The sequence below is a fragment of the Poecilia reticulata genome, linkage group LG1 (genome assembly GCF_000633615.1).
Source record: "Poecilia reticulata strain Guanapo linkage group LG1, Guppy_female_1.0+MT, whole genome shotgun sequence".
Classification (NCBI taxonomy): domain Eukaryota; kingdom Metazoa; phylum Chordata; class Actinopteri; order Cyprinodontiformes; family Poeciliidae; genus Poecilia; species Poecilia reticulata.
This window is the reverse complement of record NC_024331.1, coordinates 34,068,053-34,090,452: the sequence shown is the minus strand read 5'-3', so window position 1 is coordinate 34,090,452 and position 22,400 is coordinate 34,068,053. Positions and strand designations below refer to the sequence as shown.

Sequence of the window (22,400 nt, the reverse complement as noted above, 5' to 3'; positions counted from 1 at the left end):
CGGTCCCGTCCTGACCCACCGGTCCCGTCCTGACCCATCAGTCCCGTCCTGACCCATCGGTCCCGTCCTGACCCATCGGTCCCGTCCTGACCCACCGGGTCCAATGGGACATTGCTCCCTCTGCAGCTGGAACAGCTTCAGCTCTTCAGGCTGCCCACCAGGTCTAGCAGAGAGTTTATGGGGATTTCTGACCATTCTTCCAGAAGCACATTTGTGAGGTCACACACTGATGTGGGAGGAGAAGGCCTGGCTCTCAGTCTCTGCTCTGATTCATCCCGAGGTGTTCTGATCAGGTTGAGGTCAGGACTCTGAGCCAGGCTGTCCATCCTGTCTTTATGGACCTTGCTTTGTGCTCTGGTCCACTAAGGATCCAGATCCAAACTGTTCCCACTCAGATGGGATCCTGGACGTGTCCAAGATTTCTTGGTCTGCTGAAGCAGTCAGAGTTCTTAGTTCCTGGAACTAAGGGGCTCCTGAATAACAACCCCACACCATGAGCCCCTCTCCACCAAACTTTACACTTTGCACAATGGAGTCAGATGAGTGCCGTTGTCCTGGCAACCACCAAACTCAGACTCGTCCATCAGATTCCAAGATGGAGAAGTGCGATTTGTCCCTCCAGGGAACGTTCCTCCACTGCTCTAGAGTCCGGCGGCTTATTACATCCAACCCTTTGCCTCACTTGGTGATGTTTGGATTGGGTGCAGCTGGTCGCCATGGAAACCCATTCCATCAAGCTGTCTGTTCCTGAGCTAATCTGAAGGCCACATGAAGCCTGGAGGTCTGCAGTGATCGACTCTGCAGAAAGTTGGAGACCTCATCACACTATGAGCTTCAGCAACCGCTGACCGTCAGTTCACATGGCCGACCACTAGGTGGCTGAGTTGCTTCCATTTTCATATAATACGGCTGACTGGAATATTTAGGAGCGAGGAAATTTCAGGACTGGATTTGTTGCACATCCTATCACAGAACTCACTGAACTCCTGAGAGCGAAACATTTGTTCTCTAATGTCTGTAAAAACAGTCTTCATTCAAACACCTGTGACTAAAGGTGACTGGAACAACTGATTCCATTCATTTGGATGGGTGAAATATTTTTGGCAAATATAGTGTATGAATTAAAAAAAAACCTACAAAGGGGCCTGGATATTCCAGTCAAAGCCCGGGGATTAAGAATGAAAGAACTCTCTTCAGAGTGTATGGAGAGCCATTTCAGCCAAAATTAAATAAATAAATAAATGGGTGAAATAAAAAATGAGTAAAATAAATCAAAAAATGAAGAAAATGAGTGAAATAAATAAAACATTTGTTAAATAATTTTCATTAACCCCAATTTTTCATTTATTTATTTTTCATATTATCAATTTCCTTTTTTTCATTTATCTATTTTTAATTTATCCCTTTATCCATTTACCCATTTTTCATTAATCTATTTTTCATTTAACCACTTAATTTCCCTATTTCATTAACCCAATTTTTTCATTTATCTATTTTTCATTTGTCCATTTTTCATTTATCCCTTTATCTATTTACCCATTTTTCATTAATCTATTTTTTAATTTAACAATTTTTCAATTTCCTTTTTCCATTAACCTGATTTTCTATTTCCCAGTTTCATTAATCAATTTATCATATATCCCTTTTTTATTTACCCATTTTTCTTTTATCTATTTTTCATTTAACATTTGTTTGAAAAATTGTTACTTTTCCCATTTTCCAATTTCCCTTAATCATTTAGTATTTCCTTATTTTCTTATTTATCACATTCTATTTCCCCACAAAACTTGGAAAAAATAAATGCAAATGAGGAGAGGCACGTCATCAGGCTACAACTTCCCCAATTGGTTGGTTAGCGTCACACCCATACTTTGCTTCAAGAAAGATGGCGACCTACTAACGGGTTATCAATAAGCTGAAGCTCGTTAACTTCATTAGAAAATAGTGTTATTACTCCTGACTTTAGTTCTCGTGTGGCCGCTCAGACAGAACGTGTTTCAGTTGGCGGCTCTCATGGACTCAGAGCTTCACCGTCGGGAGTTTTTATAGTTTGAACGAAGCGGCCGCTGAAGTTGGCTTACGATTGAAGGTTCGGGACACCTTCGTAGCTACCAGCTGTGATCCAACTATAAGGAGCAACTTTACTGTACATCGTAAGTGAACTGCAATATCCAGAGGCAGCTCTACGGAGCATCGAGCTGAAAGAATGAGAGTGGAGAGCCTTGGAGATCTTCTTCGGAGGCCATGTAGGTGACAAACTGAACGTCTCCAGGATGTTGAGACCAGCACGTCCTCTGATCCAATACATCTTATTAAGGAAAAAATCAACAAAACGTGTTCAAATTAATGGCCCAACAAAATTAATAATCTCAGTAATAATTGTTTAAACAAGATGTGTGAATTTCTGTGCATTTCGGTACCATTACAAAAATAAAAAGGGACTCAAAGACCCTGATGAGCAGAGCGAAGTTTAAATTGGCTAATCAGCCACCTCTGTGTTAACCGAGAATTAAATATGAAGCCTGAAAACCTGATATCTTAACGGACTGAATCCGTTGTGTTTTTAGTTCATCTCTGCTGGGTTTGTGGGGCGCAAGCGGTTGCCACGGCAACAGGTTGATTAAACGACAGTAATAAGGTAGGAGAGGTTTAGATCGGAGGATTTCCTTGACCATTTGAAGTCCTTGTCTGCATATTTAGTTGTAAATATATTTTATACACTTCACTAATTTTGCACCATTTGGTTGTTTGTGTGTTTTTACAAAATCTCTCAGCGAGTCGCTGACCAACTCAGTCCTCATGTCATTATGCTACACTTATGTAGCACGTAGCTCTCCGTCGCTATGGTAACATCATGTCTGTCCTGTTTCTGTGAAAAGAAGATCCATCATCATCCATCATCATCCATCCCTCCAGCAGCAAGTCGTTGACCAACTCGGTCGTTATGCTACCCTTGGCTCTCCGTCGCTCGCCGTGTTCGTTGAGTTGAGCTCGATTCACTCAGATTATCTGAGTTGCCACATTAATGTGATGAGGAAACTGGGTCCTCCTGTCCCAGTTTCCTTACCTGATCTGAATGAAAATGAAACCCAAATGGGTTTTCCCACCTGCCTGAAAACAAGATGACTAGTAGCAGAACCTTGGTCCCTAACCCAGGACCTGCAGGTCCACTGGGTCAATCAGGGTCTAAACTTGTAGGTTCTGGGGAACATCATGATCCACTGAAGGTTCTGCTCAGGTGTTCTCGATAAGGGAACCATCGAGAATCTCCAGAACCTTTCGGACCTGGCCTGAGACATTGGTCTCGAACATCCGGGACCAAAATATTAGATATTTTGGTAAAATATCTAAAAGTGGACCTGACCTTGAACAGAACATATTTAGACCATAAGAAAGGAGGTTCTAGTACCAGAGTTCTGCTGGTCTTGGTGCTTGTAGAAAGTCTTCATCGGGTCGCTGTGGCCCAGCAAGTTTAGGAACTGGGTCAGGGCAGGACTGCTGGTCTCTCCCGTGTTCTGACCGGCCCGGCTCAACTGCAGGTCCACTCTGTGCTGGAGGATGAGCTGCGGGAAAACAGGAAGACGGAGGACGGATCAGAACCAGCGGCTCAAGAGTTGTGACGATAAACCTGTCGGTCCAACTCCAGTGTTTACGCCACATTTTGCTCTGCCAGAACCAGAACCGCCCGTCCTTTCTACTGCTACAAAGTCCAACACCATGTAGCTTTTAGATGTCAAAACGTGGATCAATCCAGCAGCACCAGAACCTCCACTGAACAGAACTGCAGACTGCGGTCAGGGAACCCAAATGAGTTCTGGTACTTTCTCATGTTTGCCTGGAGCTTTACAGTGTCCTGGTTCCGGTCCAACCACATTTAGTGTGATAATAGGGACCAGCAGAACCTTGTCCAGAACCGTGGAGAGAAAGGAAAACAATTCCTGCTTTTCAACACTATAAGGTCCGAAGGACTTCCAGAACCACCAGAACAGGCAGTAGGATCAGCAGACCCAGCAGAACCAGCTCACCTCCTGCTGGTCCAGTTGCAGCAGCAGGTCTGGGACTTGGGGGGAACGGCTCGCCGCTCGCAGACTCTGGATGTTGAGTTCTGGGACCACAAATTCCAGGACATCCTTCAGGGGAAGACCTCGACCCGTCCCGTGTTTGGATGAAGAAGGGACCGAGTCCTCCATGATGGATCCTCTCAGGGTGGACAGCTGAGGAGAAACAGGAAGCTGCTAATTAGGCCATGAGATCTTGCGCTGAACCGGGTCGGATGGATCAGTTACCTGGCCAGTCCGGAGGATGATCCTGTAGCAGAACCTGGTCGGGTTTCCTCCATCATCCACAGCGTCTCGACGGACGCTCAGAGAAACCGGACCGAACTTTGGATCAACGCCAAAATAATTCTGGTGATCTAGAGAGACACCAGCCAGGAAACGGGTCACAGAACCTGAAACAGCTAAACACTGGGAGCAGAACCAGTACTGGGACCAGGTCTTACCTTTGGTGTAGAAGTATTTCTGGTAGTACATGGCTCCCAGGTCCAGGTACTCGTCTGTCCCCCTGAGGTCTGCGGGACAGCGCTTGCTTCCTGTGGACGCCTCCAGGACAGACACTGCAGCATTGGTGCCGGTGGAGCTGCCGGGCCGGGTCAGGTCCAAGTTCTGGTCCATTTCCCCTCCAAGCTCATTCAGGAAGTGAGGACAGGCTAGGACCAGAGCGCTGCTCCGCTCGTCACCATCCTGGTCCTCCTGTCCCACTAACGGCAGCAGATCAGGAGCTTCTGCACAGGGACGTCCCTCTGCTACAGAGACAAGGACACTCTGAACATCATAATGAGAGAACCACCTGTGAGGGGTCAAAGGGCAGCTGCTGTCCTGGTACACCTCAACGCTGTTGGTCCGCTGAGGCCTCAGGCGGCCGAGGACAGACGTCTCCGTCTTCTTTCTGTGAACTCTGTCAGTATCCTGTCCTGGAATGAAGACAATGTCCCCACGTGCAATCTGGACAGCCGCCTGCAGGCTGGGAGAAAGCACGGCAGAGATGGCGTCAGGCTCAGGCATGGGAGGAGGAGCACTGGGCTCCTGGTCCAGAACCCCCCAGAACCCCGCTGAGCTCAGCAAGTCCACGCTGGACGAGCTGCCGTGTCTTCTGGTCAGCGTGGCTGCGGGACCGGCGTCCTCAGAACCAAAGTCAAAGTCACTGATGGTCGCCTCGCTGTTGCTCCTCTTCATCCTCACCTGGCCTGTCCTGAAGAACTGGACGCCGGTCTTCGACCCACCTGACAGGTCCAGGTTGTCCTCCAGAAACTTCCTAGAAGGTCCATCCAACTGGCACGGTCCCAGCCTGTCGACTCTCGAGGAAGGCCGGGCGTTCCCTGTGTCCCGCTTCTTTGACCAGTTTGACACACGGGCGCGAACCCCCATCTGAGGAACAGCTGGAGATCCCTGGGTCTGTGGAGGACCCATGACCTCCAGAGACTCTCTCATCAATGAGTAGCGTCCAGGAAGTCCACCAAGATCTTTGTCCCAGTCCTGAATCAGAGATCAGAATTCCTCCTGCTGCTGTCTGTGGTCCAGTCGGTCCTCAGATGAGACATTCCTTTGGACCTGAAAGACAAAAAGAACAGATGAGGAACTGACGGTTCTGAGGTGAAAGGGCAGAACACCTGGGTTATGGCTGGAGGGAGGATGACAGCGTCAAGGATCTTAGGGTCAAAGTTCAATCTGAACAAAGTCCAACTTGTCCTGAGGAAAATTCCTCACACTTTTTTACACTATTCTGATACTTCATGGAACTTGGGAGTATTTCATAGTTTTCAGAAATAGAGTTAAATCTTCCATCTGTACTTTGGTGAGACATTCGTCCACCAGGAGGCCCGTCTCTGAACCTGTGGACAGACACGGCGTCCCCTCATCACCTGACTCCCAGTGGACGCTGGAGACGAGATGTCCACAGAGCTCAGCCTGGGGTTCTTCTGGTTCTGACCCGGTGGTGTGGGTCAGAACCAGCTCCAGGACAACATCAGTTCTATTTACTGATTCCAATCAGCTGATTGCTGTGTGACATCACTTCCTGTATTACAGAGCTGGATAACCCTCCAGGAAATCCTCTTCCTCATCAGCAGAACCGCTGGTTCTGGTGGACCTCCGCCTGGATGAGTCAGTTACTTAGTTCACCTGTAGTTTAACTAGTTGGTACTAGTTAGTTTAACTAGCTCGCCCAGCTAACCTAGTTCACCACTAGTTAGTTCAACTTGTGAGGCTCGGTTCTGTCTCAGAATCTGGATTCTGCTCAAGATGGGCCCAAACTGGACTAAACTCAGTCCGCAATGTCCGGTACCGAGCCTGGGCTCGGCGGGTCGTCTGAAGGGTCGCCAGTGTGCAGCTGGGAACATGTCCTCCAGGAACCGGTTCCGTCGGTCCAAAAGCACACAGAGGTTCTCCGGGAAGCTGGTGGATTAGAACTTCCAACCGAACCGACTTTAACATCGTGCACCGGCTGCAGAGTGAAACACTTTATTTACTAACGGAGCCCGAACACATCGGAACCGGAGGTTCGGAGTTCTGGGAGCAGATGAAACCAGTTTCCCATCAAGTTCGAACATTCTGGATGTTCTGATGCTAAACAAATCAAACAGACCCAAAAGGTTCTGAAAACACCCTCCGAACTCAGTAGAGTCCAAATGTCCCAGAACCACAACCAGGATCGAACTTCACACAATAACTCCTGGTTCTAAAAATGGTTAGAACCAGAACAACTCACCAATAACGCCATAAACACTCCCTGCCGAACCGGAACCACTTCCGGCAGGCTCTCCAGCTGGTACCGGGCTGAACTGGTCCCCTGAAAAACTCTGCTCCAGGTTCGGTTCTGTGGTTTCTGGTCCCGACTGGGAAAAGTCTCTCAGCTGTTTCCGGTCGGAGTTTCAACTGGTGCTGCCTTCACTTACGGCTCGGATTATTAACTACTTTGCTCTGAACATTCGCTCAAAAGATCCGTTTACCCTTCATCAGAACCAAGCCGCCCCCGCCACCATCATCATCATCATCATCATCATCATCATCAGAAGCTGCGCTTCATGAGGTTGAAAAAAGAGAACAAATATACTCTTTGCTGCCACCTGGTGGAAGCGAAGGGAAGCTGAAGAATTTATTGATCGGTGTTTCTATCCATCCATTTTCTAACACCTTGTCCCTCAGTGGGGTCAGGAGGTGCTGCTGCCTCTCCAGCTAACGTTCCGGGCGAGAGTCGGGGTCACCTGGACAGGTCACCTGGACAGGTCACCTGGACAGGTCGCCAGTCAACACAGAGACACACACACACACACACTCACACACCTAGGGAGAATCTGGAGAGACCAGTTGACCTGACAGTCATGTTTCTGGACTGTGGGAGGAAACCGGAGAACCTGGAGAAAACCCACCATGCAGGGAGACCAGGAATCGAACCCAGAACCTTCTTGCTGCAAGGCAGCAGCTCTACCCACTGCACCACTGTGCAGCCCTCAGTGTTTCTAAATTATTATTATTAATAATAATAATAATATAAAGGTTAATAAAACGTTAACCTTTTTAAAGCTTTAGGGTTGTAAAACCTTCAACAGGATGAAAACCAGTCGAGGTGAAAAAGGCAACAGCTTCAGCAGATTTCCAGAGCTCTGAATGTTTTTCTTTCATTTCTTTGGAAATCAAATGTATAAACAAATATATGTAAATGTATATATACATAAATGCATAAGCATCTCAGAAGTTGCAGCTTCTGGCTCTTGGTCACATCAATGGTCAGGCAGACGTCAGCTTCAGAGAGCATCTCCTGCCTGCTCTCCTCTGACTATAGGACAGAAAGACATGCAGAGACCCGAGGAGAGACTAAGACTTGATGGACACACAGGAACTCTGAGCCTGAAGCCGACAGACGGAGACGTGTTGCAGCCTGAAACAGAACAGAAACGGTTACGCCCTGTGGACCAGAACCTGTTTCTGGAAGAGCAGAACGAGTCTCTAGATCGGCTTCATGTCGATTCAGGAAAAGAACTGGAAGGACGACACCCGCTGGAGACGCTCAACGTTTTATTTAGGTTTTCTGCAAAACGTTCTGCATTGTGTTGATCAAGTCCAAAGGACTCCAAAGCTTCCCCCATCAGTGACCTCTGATGAGGGAGAGCCACTGCATCATAGCCGCAGCTGAACTGGACCGGTGCATCAGAAATCCATCCCTAGTTTATGAATCCGTCTCCCTAAAGGGTTGATTTGCCCCTTTCCTCGTCTTGTCAGATCCAGCTGATCTGATTGGCGGTTTGATCACCAACAGCTGGCGGCAGGAAGCCGGGCAGACTTCAGTTTTTGTCCGGGGTTCCAGATGTCTCTGAACTCTGTCTCCAGGCAAACTCCAGGAACCTTGAAGATGGACACAGCTGAAAAACAGCAAATTATACTTTCATTCAAGTAATGTGGATTTTCTTCTGTGTATAAGATGTGATGCTGACGTTAGAAGGTCCTGAACATGATCTGGTCATGCAGAAGCCGCTGATGGTTAAAAACCTTCTGAACTCTCAGTGAGGAGACGCAGCCTCTCCGCTAAGCTCCGGTTGTCCTGACAGCTGGAAGTGCTGCCCCCTGCTGGCTTTAGAGACTGGCCAATCAGAGCACAGCTTTACTTGGACTGTTAAGCCAACCTGTTCACAGGTGGAGCTTATAGTGGCTACATTTAGCAAATCGGAATATAAAATCTCTGCACCATGGTTCTATATTGAACCCTCAGTATTACACATTCATCTGAAAATAATTTGTTTGTAGCTCGTTAGCAGGTGGTGGTCTTACCGTCTCTGAGGTGCATGATGGGAGCAGGAAGCGTGCTAAAATATGGATGCTGCAAAGCCTCCTGAGCTGAAATCCGTTCCGTCGGAACCAGCCTGAGCATCTTCTGGGCCAGGTCACCAGTCTTACAGGAGAGCTGCTCCAACCTGATGCAGAGGAGCAGAGACTGAGCATAAAGCATGTTAGCAGCTCCTCCATCCATCCATTKTCTAACACCCTTATCCCTCATGGGGTCAGGAGGTCCTGGTGCTGGAGGCACCAGCACCAGGCCAGAACCACACTGCTCTTCCTGAATCCGAGGTTCGACTATCCGACAGACCCTCCTCTCCAGGACGCCTGAATAGACCAGGGAGGCTCAAGACTGTGACCCCCTTGTAATTGTATGCCTAAAAGTATGAAATCTTTGTGGGATTTGAGTTTTTTTAAACAGGATGGGGCCTRTTGTCTGGTCTGGGAGAGCATGAGGTGCCAAGGAAGCTCAGAGCTGCTGCTGCTGCTTTAAATAGTTTTAAATCACTTGTTTTCTAATTGTTATGATGTGCTTAGATGTGCCTCTGATCCAGAACAGCTGATTCACATAGTTGCATGACCTTCTGCAGCCATCAGTCCTGCAGGAGGCTGTTAATCACCACAGATTGAGTTTTATCTTTAGGTTTTCTGATACACAGAACTTTATTTTAAATATTGATTCCCTCATTTTAACATGAGTGCAGCATCATAAATGCTACATTACGCTGCAGCTTGATGGGTAAATGTTACTGTCCATGTCAACTAAGATAAATATTAATGAATATTCATTAGTGTGTCTTCATTAATTTAACTGAGTACATGGGGAATGCTTTGTTTGTTCTATAACCACCATTTAATATTTCAATGTGTTTCAGAACGTTTCTAATGTTCATCATCTTTCTAACCCTTCCTCACTCTCATCTCTCTGTGTCTCAGCAGTTTGACCCAAAGCTAGCTGACCTCAGGGAAAAGGTCAGGAAGTGGCTTCATTAGGCGCCACAGTGGGAGGAAGGAGCCAAGGAGCCAAGGCACCAAGGCACCAAGGAGCCAAGGCACCAAGGAGCCAAGGCACCAAGGAGCCAAGGAGCCAAGGCACCAAGGAGCCAAGGAGCCAAGGCACCAAGGAGCCAAAGTGATGCCAACCAGAGTCAGACCTGTTACCCAACTAGTCCTGTTTCCTGGTTCTTACAGAACAAGCTGAACCTCCTGGACCTTCATGGACAACAGACTGATGTTCAGACAGTCAAATATGTTTACAGATCTATGACTGTTTTCTTATATAAAATGTTATATCAATCCCATGTTGCCTTTTAAAACCTTTTGTACACACAGTTTTGGTAATGTAAGATCATTTTGAACAACATATTCCCATCATCTGCCAATAAAATAGTGTTTAACGCCAGTGAAGAAACTTTCAGTGGTGTGTTATGATGTAGACCTACTGGACCAAAACATTTACATAAATCTTTGGCTTTTCCACATAAAATCAACCCAAATGTTCATGCAGATCCACATTCAGATGCAACATTGAAATAGTGTCAGTTATGGTTGAAACGTAGATTCAACATGTTGGTCACCAACCACTCAAGACTTCAACGTAGATTCAATGTTTCTGCCTGATTTCACTCCTACTGAGCCTCTGGACTGTAACCTGCTGCCAGTGTCCGAATCTCACTGAGGAAGAAACTGCATCAGGTTTCTATCACTTTAATATTTCTGTATTTTATATGTGCATATAAAATACAAAGTAAGTCAATAGAGTTTAATTTATCCTTTTTATATCTGCGTCATGTGGATCTCATTTGGTTGGTGAGAGAAAAAGTAGATGCTGGTCTCAAAAAGTTTGGGCAGCCCTGGTTTAGTTTAAGACTTTTTACATTGTGAAGTATTATTTAACCCAGAGTTTCTCAGTTATTTTCTGCCATGCCCCTCTGGGGATCATTTTTTTACTGTTCATATTTAATTATCTGTGCCAAACAGACTCCAGCATTGTATGACCTTATTATCAAAACCGCTGTTTTATTGTTCTAAGGCCCAAAATAATTTCCAAAATCAGTTTATTAAGTGAATCACTAGCAGTTAGTGATTCACCAGGATGTGCATTTTAGACTTCATACAGGAAAACTTTTAACTAAGTGTTGGCCACTGTCAGCTTCTTCAGTTTAGACAAACTATAAAGATTTTAACATAAAAATTTGCAGCAATATTTTCAGGTTGTCAGATGATATGAAAAGTGTATAACATTTTGCATTAATAAAAATAAAGGTTTCGTCTATTTCCTGGCCTTTTTCTGTGAGCTACAGTTACTTGCTTATGATGGAGTTTAAGGCTCTGAGTTTTTGATTTGTTTTAAATACGAGTAAAGTTGGACGAGAATAAAGTCGTCATTTTATGAAAACTTTTAACTCTACTGAGCTAAATTACGGAACACTGAGTGTTTTGTTGGGTTATAGTTGGTAGCCTGGCCATAAAACTGTCAGACTTGCTTTACTGACCTCTGCTGCCGTTTTGTCTTTCACCGTCAAACTTCTTTAATTCTCCTCTATGATGGTAGACATATTTCAAAACACCCGCTCTTGTGTCATTCTCTGTTTTTTCCAAGTCCACCTCGCTGCAGCAAACAGGAAGGGGCGGGACGGACCGCTGTCAGTCTCTTACCTTATTTGGAAATGGGACCATTGCACTCCGGAACTGAAGGGGGCGCTATTTCCTATATTATCCGCGGCCTCCCGTTTTTATTTTCTTTTGAAATCTGCGACAAATCTTCATTTTTGAGAAGGATTTTCACTCTCGGCATGTATTTGAACTTCTCTCTTTTATTTACTTCACAGTTTTTAACAAATTCTGTAGTTTTCGGTGAACTTCTAAATCTGCTCCTTAGTCACATCTCTTCGGGCCCGCTACTGCCTCTAGTGGCGTGGGGAGGTAACACAACTAATTAATTAATCACTAAATCAGAATACCACAAAGTCTTTATTACTTATTATGGGTTCTGTCATTACTGGAACAGTAAAAGATAAATTCCCTCACAGAAGAACAAGAACAGAAAGTGATTAAAAGTTTCTCTCGATGGCCGACCTGTTGAAACATTTAACATTCCTTGTGTCGTTCCTGGACAGTCAGCTTAGCTTAGCTGGAAAACTGACTACATCGTTAAGAACTGTCCTCAGACACTCGACCTTTAACATGACCTTGTTATCTTGGGCTGACCCAACTAGAGGTTGTTGAGTTCAAATGTTAAAACATTCTAACTTGAGTTTTAACTCAAGTTTTAACCTTTTATCTCGGCTGGTTTGGTCACATGAGCTGCAGACTAACAGACAATCTTTTAAGGATAGTTTGAACGGCAGGTACATGAAACCAAAAACATCTCTGTCTCAACTGTTTGCTGAAAGCATAAATCCTTGTTATTCATCAGTTTAAACCTCTGAGCTCATGAAGACGTTACTTTATTTTCCTCTGGCAACTAGGAGCATCTATTAGACGTCATTTATTGACAGAGCAATAATTATTCTTAACCAAACTAAATAACATTTATCTATAGGCTGCTTAGTGTTTTGCTTTACTCACAAATTGTTGATAATGTGATTCTATGATTCTATGAAATCGAAGGAAAGTTTCCCCCTTGATTTATTAAATAATTTCATTAAATTTTTCCTATATATAAGACTCTACCAACAAAAAGTCTGTCAGAATAATAAACACGGCACTGTAAAAACAGAAAAGTGAATTTTTGCTTGCATCTGTTTAACAACCTGGCTTGTTATTCTTCTGTACCTAATTCATTTGTTTGTTATCGACTTTTGCTCAACCAAATTTCTTACGTATAGATTGCAAATGGTATTTTTATTATAGTTGATCAGGCTTTTTTCATGTCTCCTTCTTTCTTTTGTTCCTCCCATAATTGATGGAGATATACAGATATTATTTATAATGTATAAAAGTATTGTCATTTAATTAGCTCTACATCCTTAAGAAAATGAAAAAAAGTTTTATAAGATAATTAGTCTTTCATCTTTATCTTTTATTTTTTGCCAGTAATTCTGAAATGAATAGTAAATTATTAAAAACGTTGCGGTATTCTGATTTAGTGTAATTAGATTAGCTGTGTTTCCTCCCCACGCCACTAGAGGCGGTAGAGGACCCGAAGAGATGCGACTAAGGAGCAGATTTAAAAAACGACTGAATTTGTTAAAAACTGTGAGCTGTGCTGAAGAAAATAAAAGAAAGAAGTTCAAATACATTCTGAGAGTGAAACTTCTTCCTAAAGATAATAATAATAATAATCAATTTAATTTATAGCGCACTTTTCATTAATAAAAATCTCAAAGTGCGACATGGTGCAGCTAAAAACAGATAAAATCAACAATCAAAAACAATTAAAAAGTCATTGAAAAGTGGAGGATTCTTGTCTAAAAAGAAAAGTTTTAAAATCGGACAATAATTGCTGGGCTCTCAAAGAGTCCRGGAGAAAAATCATCCACAGACGAGGAGCCACAGCCAAAACCTGATCACCCAGAATCCTTAGTGTGGATGGAGGAAGGTGGAGAAGATTACAGGCTGGGGATCAGAAGAGTCTAGAAGTTGAATGTGAAGTAAGGAGGTCCTTCAGGTAATCCAGAGGTTCCATACAGACAGTGATGGAAAAGATGAAAATAAATCACAGAGTTCAAAAGAAATTAAAACGGAAGGCCGTGGATAATGTAGGAAATAGCGCCCCCTTCAGTTCTGGAGTGCAATGGTCCCATTTCCAAATAAGATAAGAGTCGTTCGTCCCGCCCCTTCCTGTTTGCTGCAGCGAGGTCCTTCTCTTTACTACAGGGCCTGGAACAGGCAGCCTGTTGATTAGTTAGAAAACTGCTGCCACCTATTGACCGGAAGCTTGTTTATCAGCTAACATGAATAAAGACATTTATAAAGTCCTGCTCCTCGCCCCCCCTGACACTTCGCACGCCCCCCTGTGGGGGGAGGGGGGCTATTTGAGAAGTACTGATTTAGACCAATATTATACTTGTTAGTTTATTATTCAGAGAAACCTCTATTACTTTTCCCAGAAAAACTACTTCTATTATAAATGATGGCGTACTTATAGTACCTGCAACCCAGAAAAGGAATTTGAACAAACTTATAATCCAGATGACTCAACATTATCAGAACAAGAACCCAGAGAAAAACCCCACTAGTTTATAAATTACGGACCACTTATTCTTAAACATGGGGAAACAATATGTAGTTTTATACTTTTTCTTCTTTTGCTCTTTCCTTTGGTTTGTTATTTTGCTTCTATTTCCTTCTAATTCATGTAAAGCAATTTGAATTGACTTGTTGCTGAAAATCTGCTGTATAAATAAAATGACCTTGTCTTAGCTTAGCTTACCTTTTCCAGACATCTGTAAAAAGCTTCGGCCTGCAGTCAATGAACCTCTCTAAGGTGAAAACAGAAATGTAAGTTAATGTGCTGCGTACTGTCAGCATGTGGACGTAGACAGGTGAGCTCACCTGGTCTGTAATTAGGCAGCAGACTGACCCCAGGCCAGCTGTCCTCTGATGGGACGCCCAGAACCTGCAGAAGACCACCAACACACGGCCGCCACAAAACCAAAGCCTTTAAGGTGGTGCTTAACGGAGACCCGATCAGAACTTGGTGAACTCACCGTCCAGATGTTCTGCAGCTGCTCCAGCTCATCAGAACCTCCGGCGAACGCTGGCGATCCCTGCAGCATCTCTATGAAGATGCAGCCCGCCCCCCTGATTGAAACAAAGCAACCCTTAGTGATCATGGGAGCGGCGGCGGCGGCGGCGGCGGCGGCGGCGGCGGCGCTCACCACATGTCCAGGGCCGTAGAATAGTGGATGGATCCCATCAGAACGTCGGGGGGCCGATACCACAGCGTCACCACCTCGGAGGAGAAGTTCTGGGCGGGAATGGACTTGGACCGGGCCAGCCCTGCACCATGGAGTCCCTCAGGGTTAAAAGCACAGCAGAGGCCTGTGCTTTTTCTAACAGTGAAAACACTAAATATTTTGTGCTACAGTGTAAGAAATGAAAGGTTGAATTTACTTAACCAAGTTATGTCAATGGTTCCACTAAACCTGGTTCATTAAATGTAAAGAGTTTCACATTTTCAACAAAATCATTAGACAAACAAACTCAGTTCAGCAAATTCAACAGTTTAGACCAGGGGTGTCAAACTCCAGTCCTCGAGGGCCGGTGTCCTGCAACTTTTAGAAGTGCCTCTGCTGCACCACACCTGAATAGAATAATTAGGTCATTAGCAAGGCTTTGGAGAACTGAGGAGGTAATTAAGCCATTTGATTCAGGTGTTTTGTACCTGTGGCACATCTAAAAACTGCAGGACAGCGGCCCTTCAGGACTGGAGTTTGACACCCCTGGTTTAGACTAAAGTCTGTTTAACTTGATGCTGGAGTTAAATTCACAGTTTGTTCAACATTAAGTTATAATGAGGGTTTAGAGGAACCAGTTGACAGAACTGAGTTCATTAAAGGAAACATTCAAATTATGTTTGTTTCATTGGATTAATTAGACAAATCTAACTCACTACAACATATTATATAAAGTGAAATTTAAGAACAGTGACGTCAAACCCGGTCAAGCAGAGACAGTTTCTTCACTTTCCTTAAGTAAAACCATTATTTGCAGAGCAGTCATGAAAATAATCATCCATGTCGCTCATGGTGTGTGAATTCAAATATTAAACTTAAACAATTCAATAAGCGCCTTATTCATGATTTCTGCATAGACCAAGATTTGGTGTTTATGTTTTAGACTTAAACGTCTTAAAACCAATTATTGAGTCGAATAAAAAGTGGTTTAATTAGTTGCTGCTGCTGCTGGTGGCCCAATGCATTGTGGGAAACCTTGCTGGCCGAACTTTACTGTCACATTTTCAAACATTCATCAGTACTTACTGCTTTCAAATGCTTCACTTTTTCCATTGACTTCATTTAAATAGATTATGAGATCAAGCATTTTTATCCAAAACTTCATTTCCAGGAAATGAAACTCTGATGATGCTTGTTTTATGTTCAGATTAATATTTAAAATTCCATTTTATGCTGACCATAAGCACGTCTCATTGTTTTTACATAACATGCAAATAAATATTGTCCCTAGTTGCTTTCCGTATTGCGTCATCACAGTAATTGGTTAACCTAGTTTACTTCCACATGAAACGTCACCAGAATCCACAGATTAAGCAAAGATTTTGTTTTATTATTTTAATTATTTTTGGTATTTTTCAGCTCAGACTCCATTTTTACTCTAATTTCTACAGTTCATGCTAGCAGCACTTCATCCTGGTTTGGTGTTAAAAAAACAACTAAAACTGTTTTTTGACACCAAAAGCAGCTTGGAGTGCTGCTTCCCAACTGTACGCAGTTGGTGTGAAAACGGAAAACAACTAGGGACAACGTTAATTTGCATAAATACCCATTAGAGTTAAAGCGACAGGATGACTTTACAAAGTAATTTGCACATTAAACCAAGTCCACCTCGCTGCAGCAAACAGGAAGGGGCGGGACGGACCACTGTCAGCCTCTTACCTTATTTGGAAATGGGACCATTGCACTCCGGAAGTGAAGGGGGCGCTATTTCCTATATCCGCGGCCTCCCGTTTAAATTTTCTTTTGAAATCTGTGATGTAGCTTCATCTGTAGGAAGGAGTTTCTCTCTCAGCATGTATTTCAACTTCTCTCTTTTATTTACTTCAGCGAAGCTCACAGCTTTTAACAAATTCCGTAGCTTTCTGTGTTCTTCTATATCTGCTTCTTAGTCGCATCTTTTCGGGCCTGCAGTGCTACTGCCTCTAGTGGCGTGGGGGTGGTAGCACAACTAATGTAAATACATTACTAAATCAGAATACCAAAGTCTTTATTATTTACTATTAATTTCGCCATTACTGGCAACGTGAAAGATAAATTATCTTCTAAAATACCATATTTTTCTTCAGGATGTAAATTAGGTGACATAAACAACACCTTTATACATTATAAATAATATCTATACATCTCCACTTATAGGAGGAAGAAAAGAAATAAGACATGAAAAACAACATTATCAACAACAATAAAAATACCATATACAATGTTTACATAAGAAATTTAATTTAGCAAAAGTCAATAATGAACAAATTAATTAGGTTCACAGACGAATAACCAGGATTGTTAAACAAGCAATAATCCACATTTTGTTTTGTTGGTAGAGTCCAATATATAGGAAAAATATGATTAAACTATTTAGTCTTTGAGGTGGAAATTTTTCTTTGACTCTAAAACAATAAAATAAAACTAATTAATAGAATCATAATATAAACAATTAGTGCATCAAGTAAACACTTAGCATGCTGAAGATAAATGTTATCATTTAGTTTGGCTAAGAATAATTATTGCACCGTCAGTGAATGACGTCTAATAGATGTTTTATATTAACCAGAGGAAACAGTGACGCCTTCAGGAGCTCAAACTGAGGAATAAAGAGGTTGGATGATCAGTTTAGACAGATGTTTTTGGTTTCAACACTATTTACCTGATATTTCTGCTGCTCATGTCATCAAACCAGCCGGAGATGAAAAGTTAAAACTCAGCAGTTAAAACTTGAGGTGACTTAAAACTAAAGTTAAATTTTTAAGTTTTAACATTTTAACTCATTGTTAAAATGTTAACATTACTTAACTAGAGGTAATGTTAGCTAATGTTACCTCTAACTAACTAGAGGTTTTGCGCGAGTTGCACTTGTTATGTCACTGGGTCTTAAAAGATAAAGTGACGTTTCTTAAAAATGTAATCAGTGTTTTCAGCCAAGTTGAGCTGATTGTCCAAAAATGATCCAAGGTATTTAAAACTTTCCACAGTTTCAACAGGTTGGCCAACGAGTGAAACTGGAACCACTTTCAGGTTTTATGTCATTTAATTAGCTCTACTTCCTTAAGAAAATTAAAAAGTTTGGTGTTTTGTGAGGGACTTTATCTTTTGCGGTTCTAGTTATGCCAGAATTAATAAATAATAATAAAGACTTTGGTATTCTGATTTAGTAATGTATTTATATTAGTTGTGCTACCACCACCACGCCACTAGAGGCAGCAGCACTGCAGGCCCGAAAAGATGCGAAAAAGTAGCAGATTTAAGTTCACAGAAAGCTACGGAATTTGTTAAAAACTGTGAGCTGCGCTGAAGTAAATAAAAGAGAAGTTGAAATACATTCTGAGAGAGAAACTCCTTCCTACAGATGAAGCTACATCACAGATAAAAAGATAATTAAAACGGGAGGCCGCGGATAATATAGGAAATRGCGCCCCCTTCACTTCCGGAGTGCAATGGTCCCATTTCCAAATAAGGTAAGAGGCTGACAGTGGTCCGTCCCGCCCCTTCCTGTTTGCTGCAGCGAGGTCCTTCTCCATTAAACAGATGAAACAAGTAACATCACATTTTAAATTTCTTAGCGTGTAAAGCTGTCAGTCTGTAGGGGGCGCTCCTCACCGAAGTCGGCCAGCTTGAGCTCTCCCAGGTAGCTGATGAGCAGGTTGTGGGGCTTCAGGTCTCGGTGCAGGATCCTGTGACCGTGGATGTAGCTGAGGGCGCGCAGCAGCTGGAACATGAAGATCTGCATGGAAGAACAGCATCAGTGCAACATGCTGTTCCTGCAGCGCCCCCTGCTGCTGTGTGTGCACATACCCGCACGTTGTGCGAATGAAGTCCTCCTGGGTGCTGCGTCATGTACTGGGCCAGATCTGTCTGCTGCAGCAGCAACACAAGGATCAGAACGCTTCAATGTACCAGTGTGGGCTGCACTGCCCCCTGCAGGAAGACAGCAGCTACTACACTAACACCAGACAAATACGAGTCAGCGAATCAGAGCTGCTGGAGATCCCGAAACATCAAACATCTGCTGCCAGCTCTAAACATTTAGCTCAAATCAACATGGCCTGACTGAGATTGTATCTGCAGCGCCCCCTCAGGTCAGACTGGGAACTGCTGCATAAGAGACAGGGCCTTCCTCACCACATATTCAAAGACGAAGGTGAGCGTCTCTCTGGTGTGGATGATGTCATGCAGGAGGACAATGTTGGCGTGTTTCAGATGCTTTAAGAGAGAGGCTGTGGCGCGCACACACACACACACACGCACACACACACACACACGCACACACACACACACACACAGGTGAGTGCAGACACATATAGACTCAGGCGGGTGGTGTACAGATCTCATTGATCACCTTCTCTGATGGCGGTGAACGGGATCCCCTCGTCTGTCTTCATGCGGATCACCTTCAGAGCCACCAGCTGGCCGTTGATCCTAAACAGAAAAACGAGTCGCAACGAGACCTCCGTGATTTTCTCCCACTTAGAAATCATGGAGTTCTGAAATGGTCGTCTCAGGTCCACGTCTACTACTGTAAGAGACGCAATCTAAAATCCATCCGGAAATCACAATGTATGTTTTTTTCAATAATTTATTTGTGTTTTTCTCGGTGATGTCATCATACATGGACCATCTGACCTGCTTATGCCCTTGTAGACGGAGGCAAACGCTCCTTCTCCCAGCTTCTCCAGACTCAGGTACGACTGGGCCGCTCCAAACTCCAGACCCGCTTTCTGAGCACAGCGCAAACATCAAGATTCAGTTTCTGAAGAACATGAGGCGGCCTGCATCACACACGTCATGACATCATCAGCTGACCCAGGTGAAGACTTCCTGTGCAGTCGCTGCTCTTAGCGGGTCACTGTTGCTTCGTCCTCTTGGAATCCTGAGCCGTCGGACCTGCAGCGTGTGGAACCAGTCAGGCTGAGATCCAGACGGGTCGGGAGCTTCATGATCCACCTGAACACACAGACAGAGTTCACACGCAGGGAAGAGGGCAGCTGGACAGGTACAACACAGCTTTGGGACAACCCAGGTACACAAAATGAGGAAATAAAGCTCATACATGGAGTTGATAAGAACCTACCACCTTAAAACTATGGTTCCACCTTAAACTCCACCTCATTGAGCTCCACCTTCACCCTGCTTGCTCTGTTTTTGTTCTGCTTTTTTGGAGATTTCCATGGGGGAATAATTGTAGAGTGTTAAACAGAAAGTCCAGAAAAAGACATGAACTCCTGCTTTTGGGCTGAAAATGTGAGCTTTCGAATTATGGCAGAAAAATTCCCTCATACCTTCCTTTGCACATCCTCCAAATCTACAAATTATAGATCTGGTCAGCTGCTCTCAGTGCAGTTGATCAAATTTTCTCGAGGCAAAGACTGGACAGAGGAGAGCCCTCCTGTCCTACGGGGACACACCCAGAGGGAGACATCCTGGATTTATTTGGATTCCTGATAACAGGATTYCTGTTTGGAGYTGGCAGATACCTGGCATGTCCACAAATTGGTGACGGATTGGGCCGACTAGCGACACTCAGACTGACATGCAGGTTGGATGTGATTCTTGCTGAGACTCGCAGCTCAGCTGGTCATAATGTTCTGCCTGATCTTAGAGTTGACATTCAGACATCCATCCTCTGTGATGTCACCGCCTTTCACCCATATCTCTGTATTATCTGAATGTGGCTACATGTGCATACCTCCCTGATGCGTCTAGTTCAGGTGTCAATACGTTAATCGATCGCAGGTTGTGAGTTGATCTCAGCGTCATGGTGACAAACTGACCATCAGAGCAGGAGCTCAGCGCTGCGTTCAGGGAGGCTGATTAATAATCGCAAAATAAACATCAAGCCTGAAAACCTCATAACGAAACAAACGAATGTTTTTAATGTAATCTCTGCTTGGGTTTAGAGGGTTGCCACGGCAACGGGTATGCTAAAGGACAGAGTAAAAAGGTACTGGTGGTTTAGAGCTGATCACCTGTTCAGCCGTTCAATAAGGACTAATGACCTCGTTGTAACATCACAGCTCAAGAATCAAACATGAAAAACCAACATTTAGTTTTATCAGAACAATAATCCGGAGAAACGGTTATAATTTAAGTTCTCTTAATACTTTTACCTTTTTGGTTTGTTTTGTTTGTCTTTCCTTCTAATTCATCTAAAGAACTTTGAAAATGTGCTGTATAGATAAAATTACCTCACCTTAAAACAATCCATCCACCTTTAACATCACCTGTTTGTGATGGTGTTTAGTGACACCAAAGGCCCAACAGAACCAGAACCTTCGGGGTGAGGAAGTTAGTGTGTCATGTGAAGCATGTGGAGGATCTGGACTGGTACCACAGAAGGCGGGATGGAGATCCAGGTCCTGGAGCTCCTGGGACTGTCCTCCTCCTCCTCCTCCTCCTCTGGTCCTCCATCTTCCTCCTCGCTCTCCTTGCAGCAGCAGCTCCTCATCCAGCCGCAGCGGGAAAACTCCTCCATCTTCCCTCCACTCCGACTCATCTGCTGATCTTCCTCCTCATGACTCACAAGGATCAGGAGAAGCAAACTGCCGACCCGCCCCCCCCTTCTGGTCCCATGACCCCCCTTCTGGTCCCATGACCCCCCCTCCCCCCTCCATCCTGGTCTCTGGGAACAACAGACTCCATTCAGACTGAGACGCAGGGATCTGCTGCCCCCTGCTGGCTGCTCTGGTCCCAGCATCTCCTCCTGAAGCCTGAAGTGGACCGGATCTGCACCCGGTTCTGTTCTCAGATGTTCTGGCCCTCTATCACAGGAAGCAGCTGAACAAACCGGGCTGCTGGGAGCTGGTCCGACCCAGAACCCGGAGGTTCTTCGGGGGAAGCAGTGAGACCACAGCTTTGACTAAGCACTTCATCAGAACCAGAACCTTCTGTTGGGTCGGGCTCAGGCTGCAGCAGAGCTACTCTGCAGCTTCAGGCCTTCAGGACTCTGGGCTGACTCCATCTGGTTCTGGTTCCGTCTCTCCAGCTGCAGCTCCTGACAAACTCCTGGAAGACGATGGGTAGGCTATCTGATCAGAACCAGAACCAGTCCAGACCAGGTTCTTTACTGTGGACCCGGCTGGTCAGATGTGCAGAGATCAATAAATTTGAGGATTATTCTGGAACGAACCGAACCGGACCGACCCGGACCAGACTAACTGAAACTAAGTGAAGCGTTGGTTCTGGTTCTGAAACGGTCTCTGCGGGTTTTCTTGGTTCTGCAGACATGAATAAAAACGGCACAGCAGTTTATTTATCAGAACTCTTTATTGGGCCAGAACCGGGCCGATCTCAGGTTCACTCCGCTTTGCTCCTCCTCACGGCTCCAGGCAGCCGGTCCTGCAGTCTGCGGGGCGACACCGTCAGGTATCACCATGGAAACGGTAACCAGGCGACGGAGAGCGGACTCACCTCAGCAGAACCTTCTCCAGTTTGGACCGAAGCAGAACCAGCTGCCGATCGATCTGAGTCTGAAATCACAGAGAACCGGGTCGGTTCAGGTGGAGGAGGAGGAGGAAGAGGAGGAGGAGGAGGAAGAGGAAGAAGAGGAGGAGGAGGAAGAGGAGGAGGAGGAAGAGGAGGACGAGGAAGAAGAGGAGGAGGAGGAAGAGGAGGAGGAGGAAGAGGAAGAAGAGGTGGTGGATGAGGAGGAGGAAGAGGAAGAAGAGGAGGAGGAAGAGGA

The 22,400-nt window shown here is 44.6% G+C and overlaps 2 protein-coding genes and 1 pseudogene across 7 annotated transcripts in view; all 3 read right to left on the bottom strand.

The window, feature by feature from the left end:
• LOC103471535 (signal-induced proliferation-associated 1-like protein 2) overlaps positions 1-7,044 on the bottom strand; it is a 13,847-nt gene extending 6,803 nt beyond the window's left edge. The window contains exons 1-5 of one of the 2 annotated variants that reach the window (XR_534672.2): positions 6,766-7,044; positions 4,502-5,609; positions 4,287-4,414; positions 4,026-4,214; positions 3,410-3,563 (exon numbers count right to left, since the gene is read on the bottom strand). Coding sequence is in view for 1 of the 2 variants with exons in the window: in XM_008420597.2 (XP_008418819.1) it covers positions 3,410-3,563; positions 4,026-4,214; positions 4,287-4,414; positions 4,502-5,489 (1,459 nt within the window). In the remaining variant the exon portion in view is untranslated. The remainder of the gene's footprint in view (positions 1-3,409; positions 3,564-4,025; positions 4,215-4,286; positions 4,415-4,501; positions 5,610-6,765) is intronic. The other variant, XM_008420597.2, reaches the window with a different exon arrangement.
• A 1,011-nt stretch (positions 7,045-8,055) lies between these two features.
• On the bottom strand, positions 8,056-21,267 carry cdk15 (cyclin-dependent kinase 15). Of its 5 annotated transcripts, none has more exons than XM_017305468.1 (13): positions 21,051-21,267; positions 19,526-19,666; positions 19,346-19,440; positions 19,062-19,141; positions 18,845-18,939; positions 18,518-18,665; positions 18,323-18,446; positions 14,654-14,842; positions 14,483-14,576; positions 14,328-14,433; positions 14,206-14,254; positions 8,823-8,965; positions 8,056-8,416 (listed from the first exon to the last, which is right to left on the bottom strand). In XM_017305468.1, the coding sequence occupies exons 1-13, from the start codon at positions 21,213-21,215 to the stop codon at positions 8,304-8,306; spliced, it is 1,542 nt and encodes a 513-aa protein (XP_017160957.1). In that variant the 5' UTR covers positions 21,216-21,267; the 3' UTR covers positions 8,056-8,303. The 5 variants fall into 5 exon arrangements, with proteins under 5 accessions (XP_017160957.1, XP_017160966.1, XP_008418792.2 ...); XM_017305477.1 differs by having other exon boundaries at positions 14,328-14,391; XM_008420570.2 differs by having other exon boundaries at positions 14,654-14,827.
• Positions 21,268-21,966: 699 nt separating this feature from the next.
• The window catches only part of LOC103471578 (reticulon-3-like), a 2,841-nt pseudogene continuing 2,407 nt past the window's right edge, over positions 21,967-22,400 (bottom strand).

Coding starts and splice junctions, on each gene's coding strand:
- cdk15 (XM_017305468.1), bottom strand. CDS start 21,215: ATGAGTCGGAGTGGAGGGAAGATGGAGGAGTTTTCCCGCTGCGGCTGG. Junction 19,667..21,050: donor TCTCCATCCCGCCTTCTGTG/GTACCAGTCCAG, acceptor CTGTGTGTTCAG/GTGGATCATGAAGCTCCCGA. Junction 14,577..14,653: donor TCTACGGCCCTGGACATGTG/GTGAGCGCCGCC, acceptor TGTTTCAATCAG/GGGGGCGGGCTGCATCTTCA.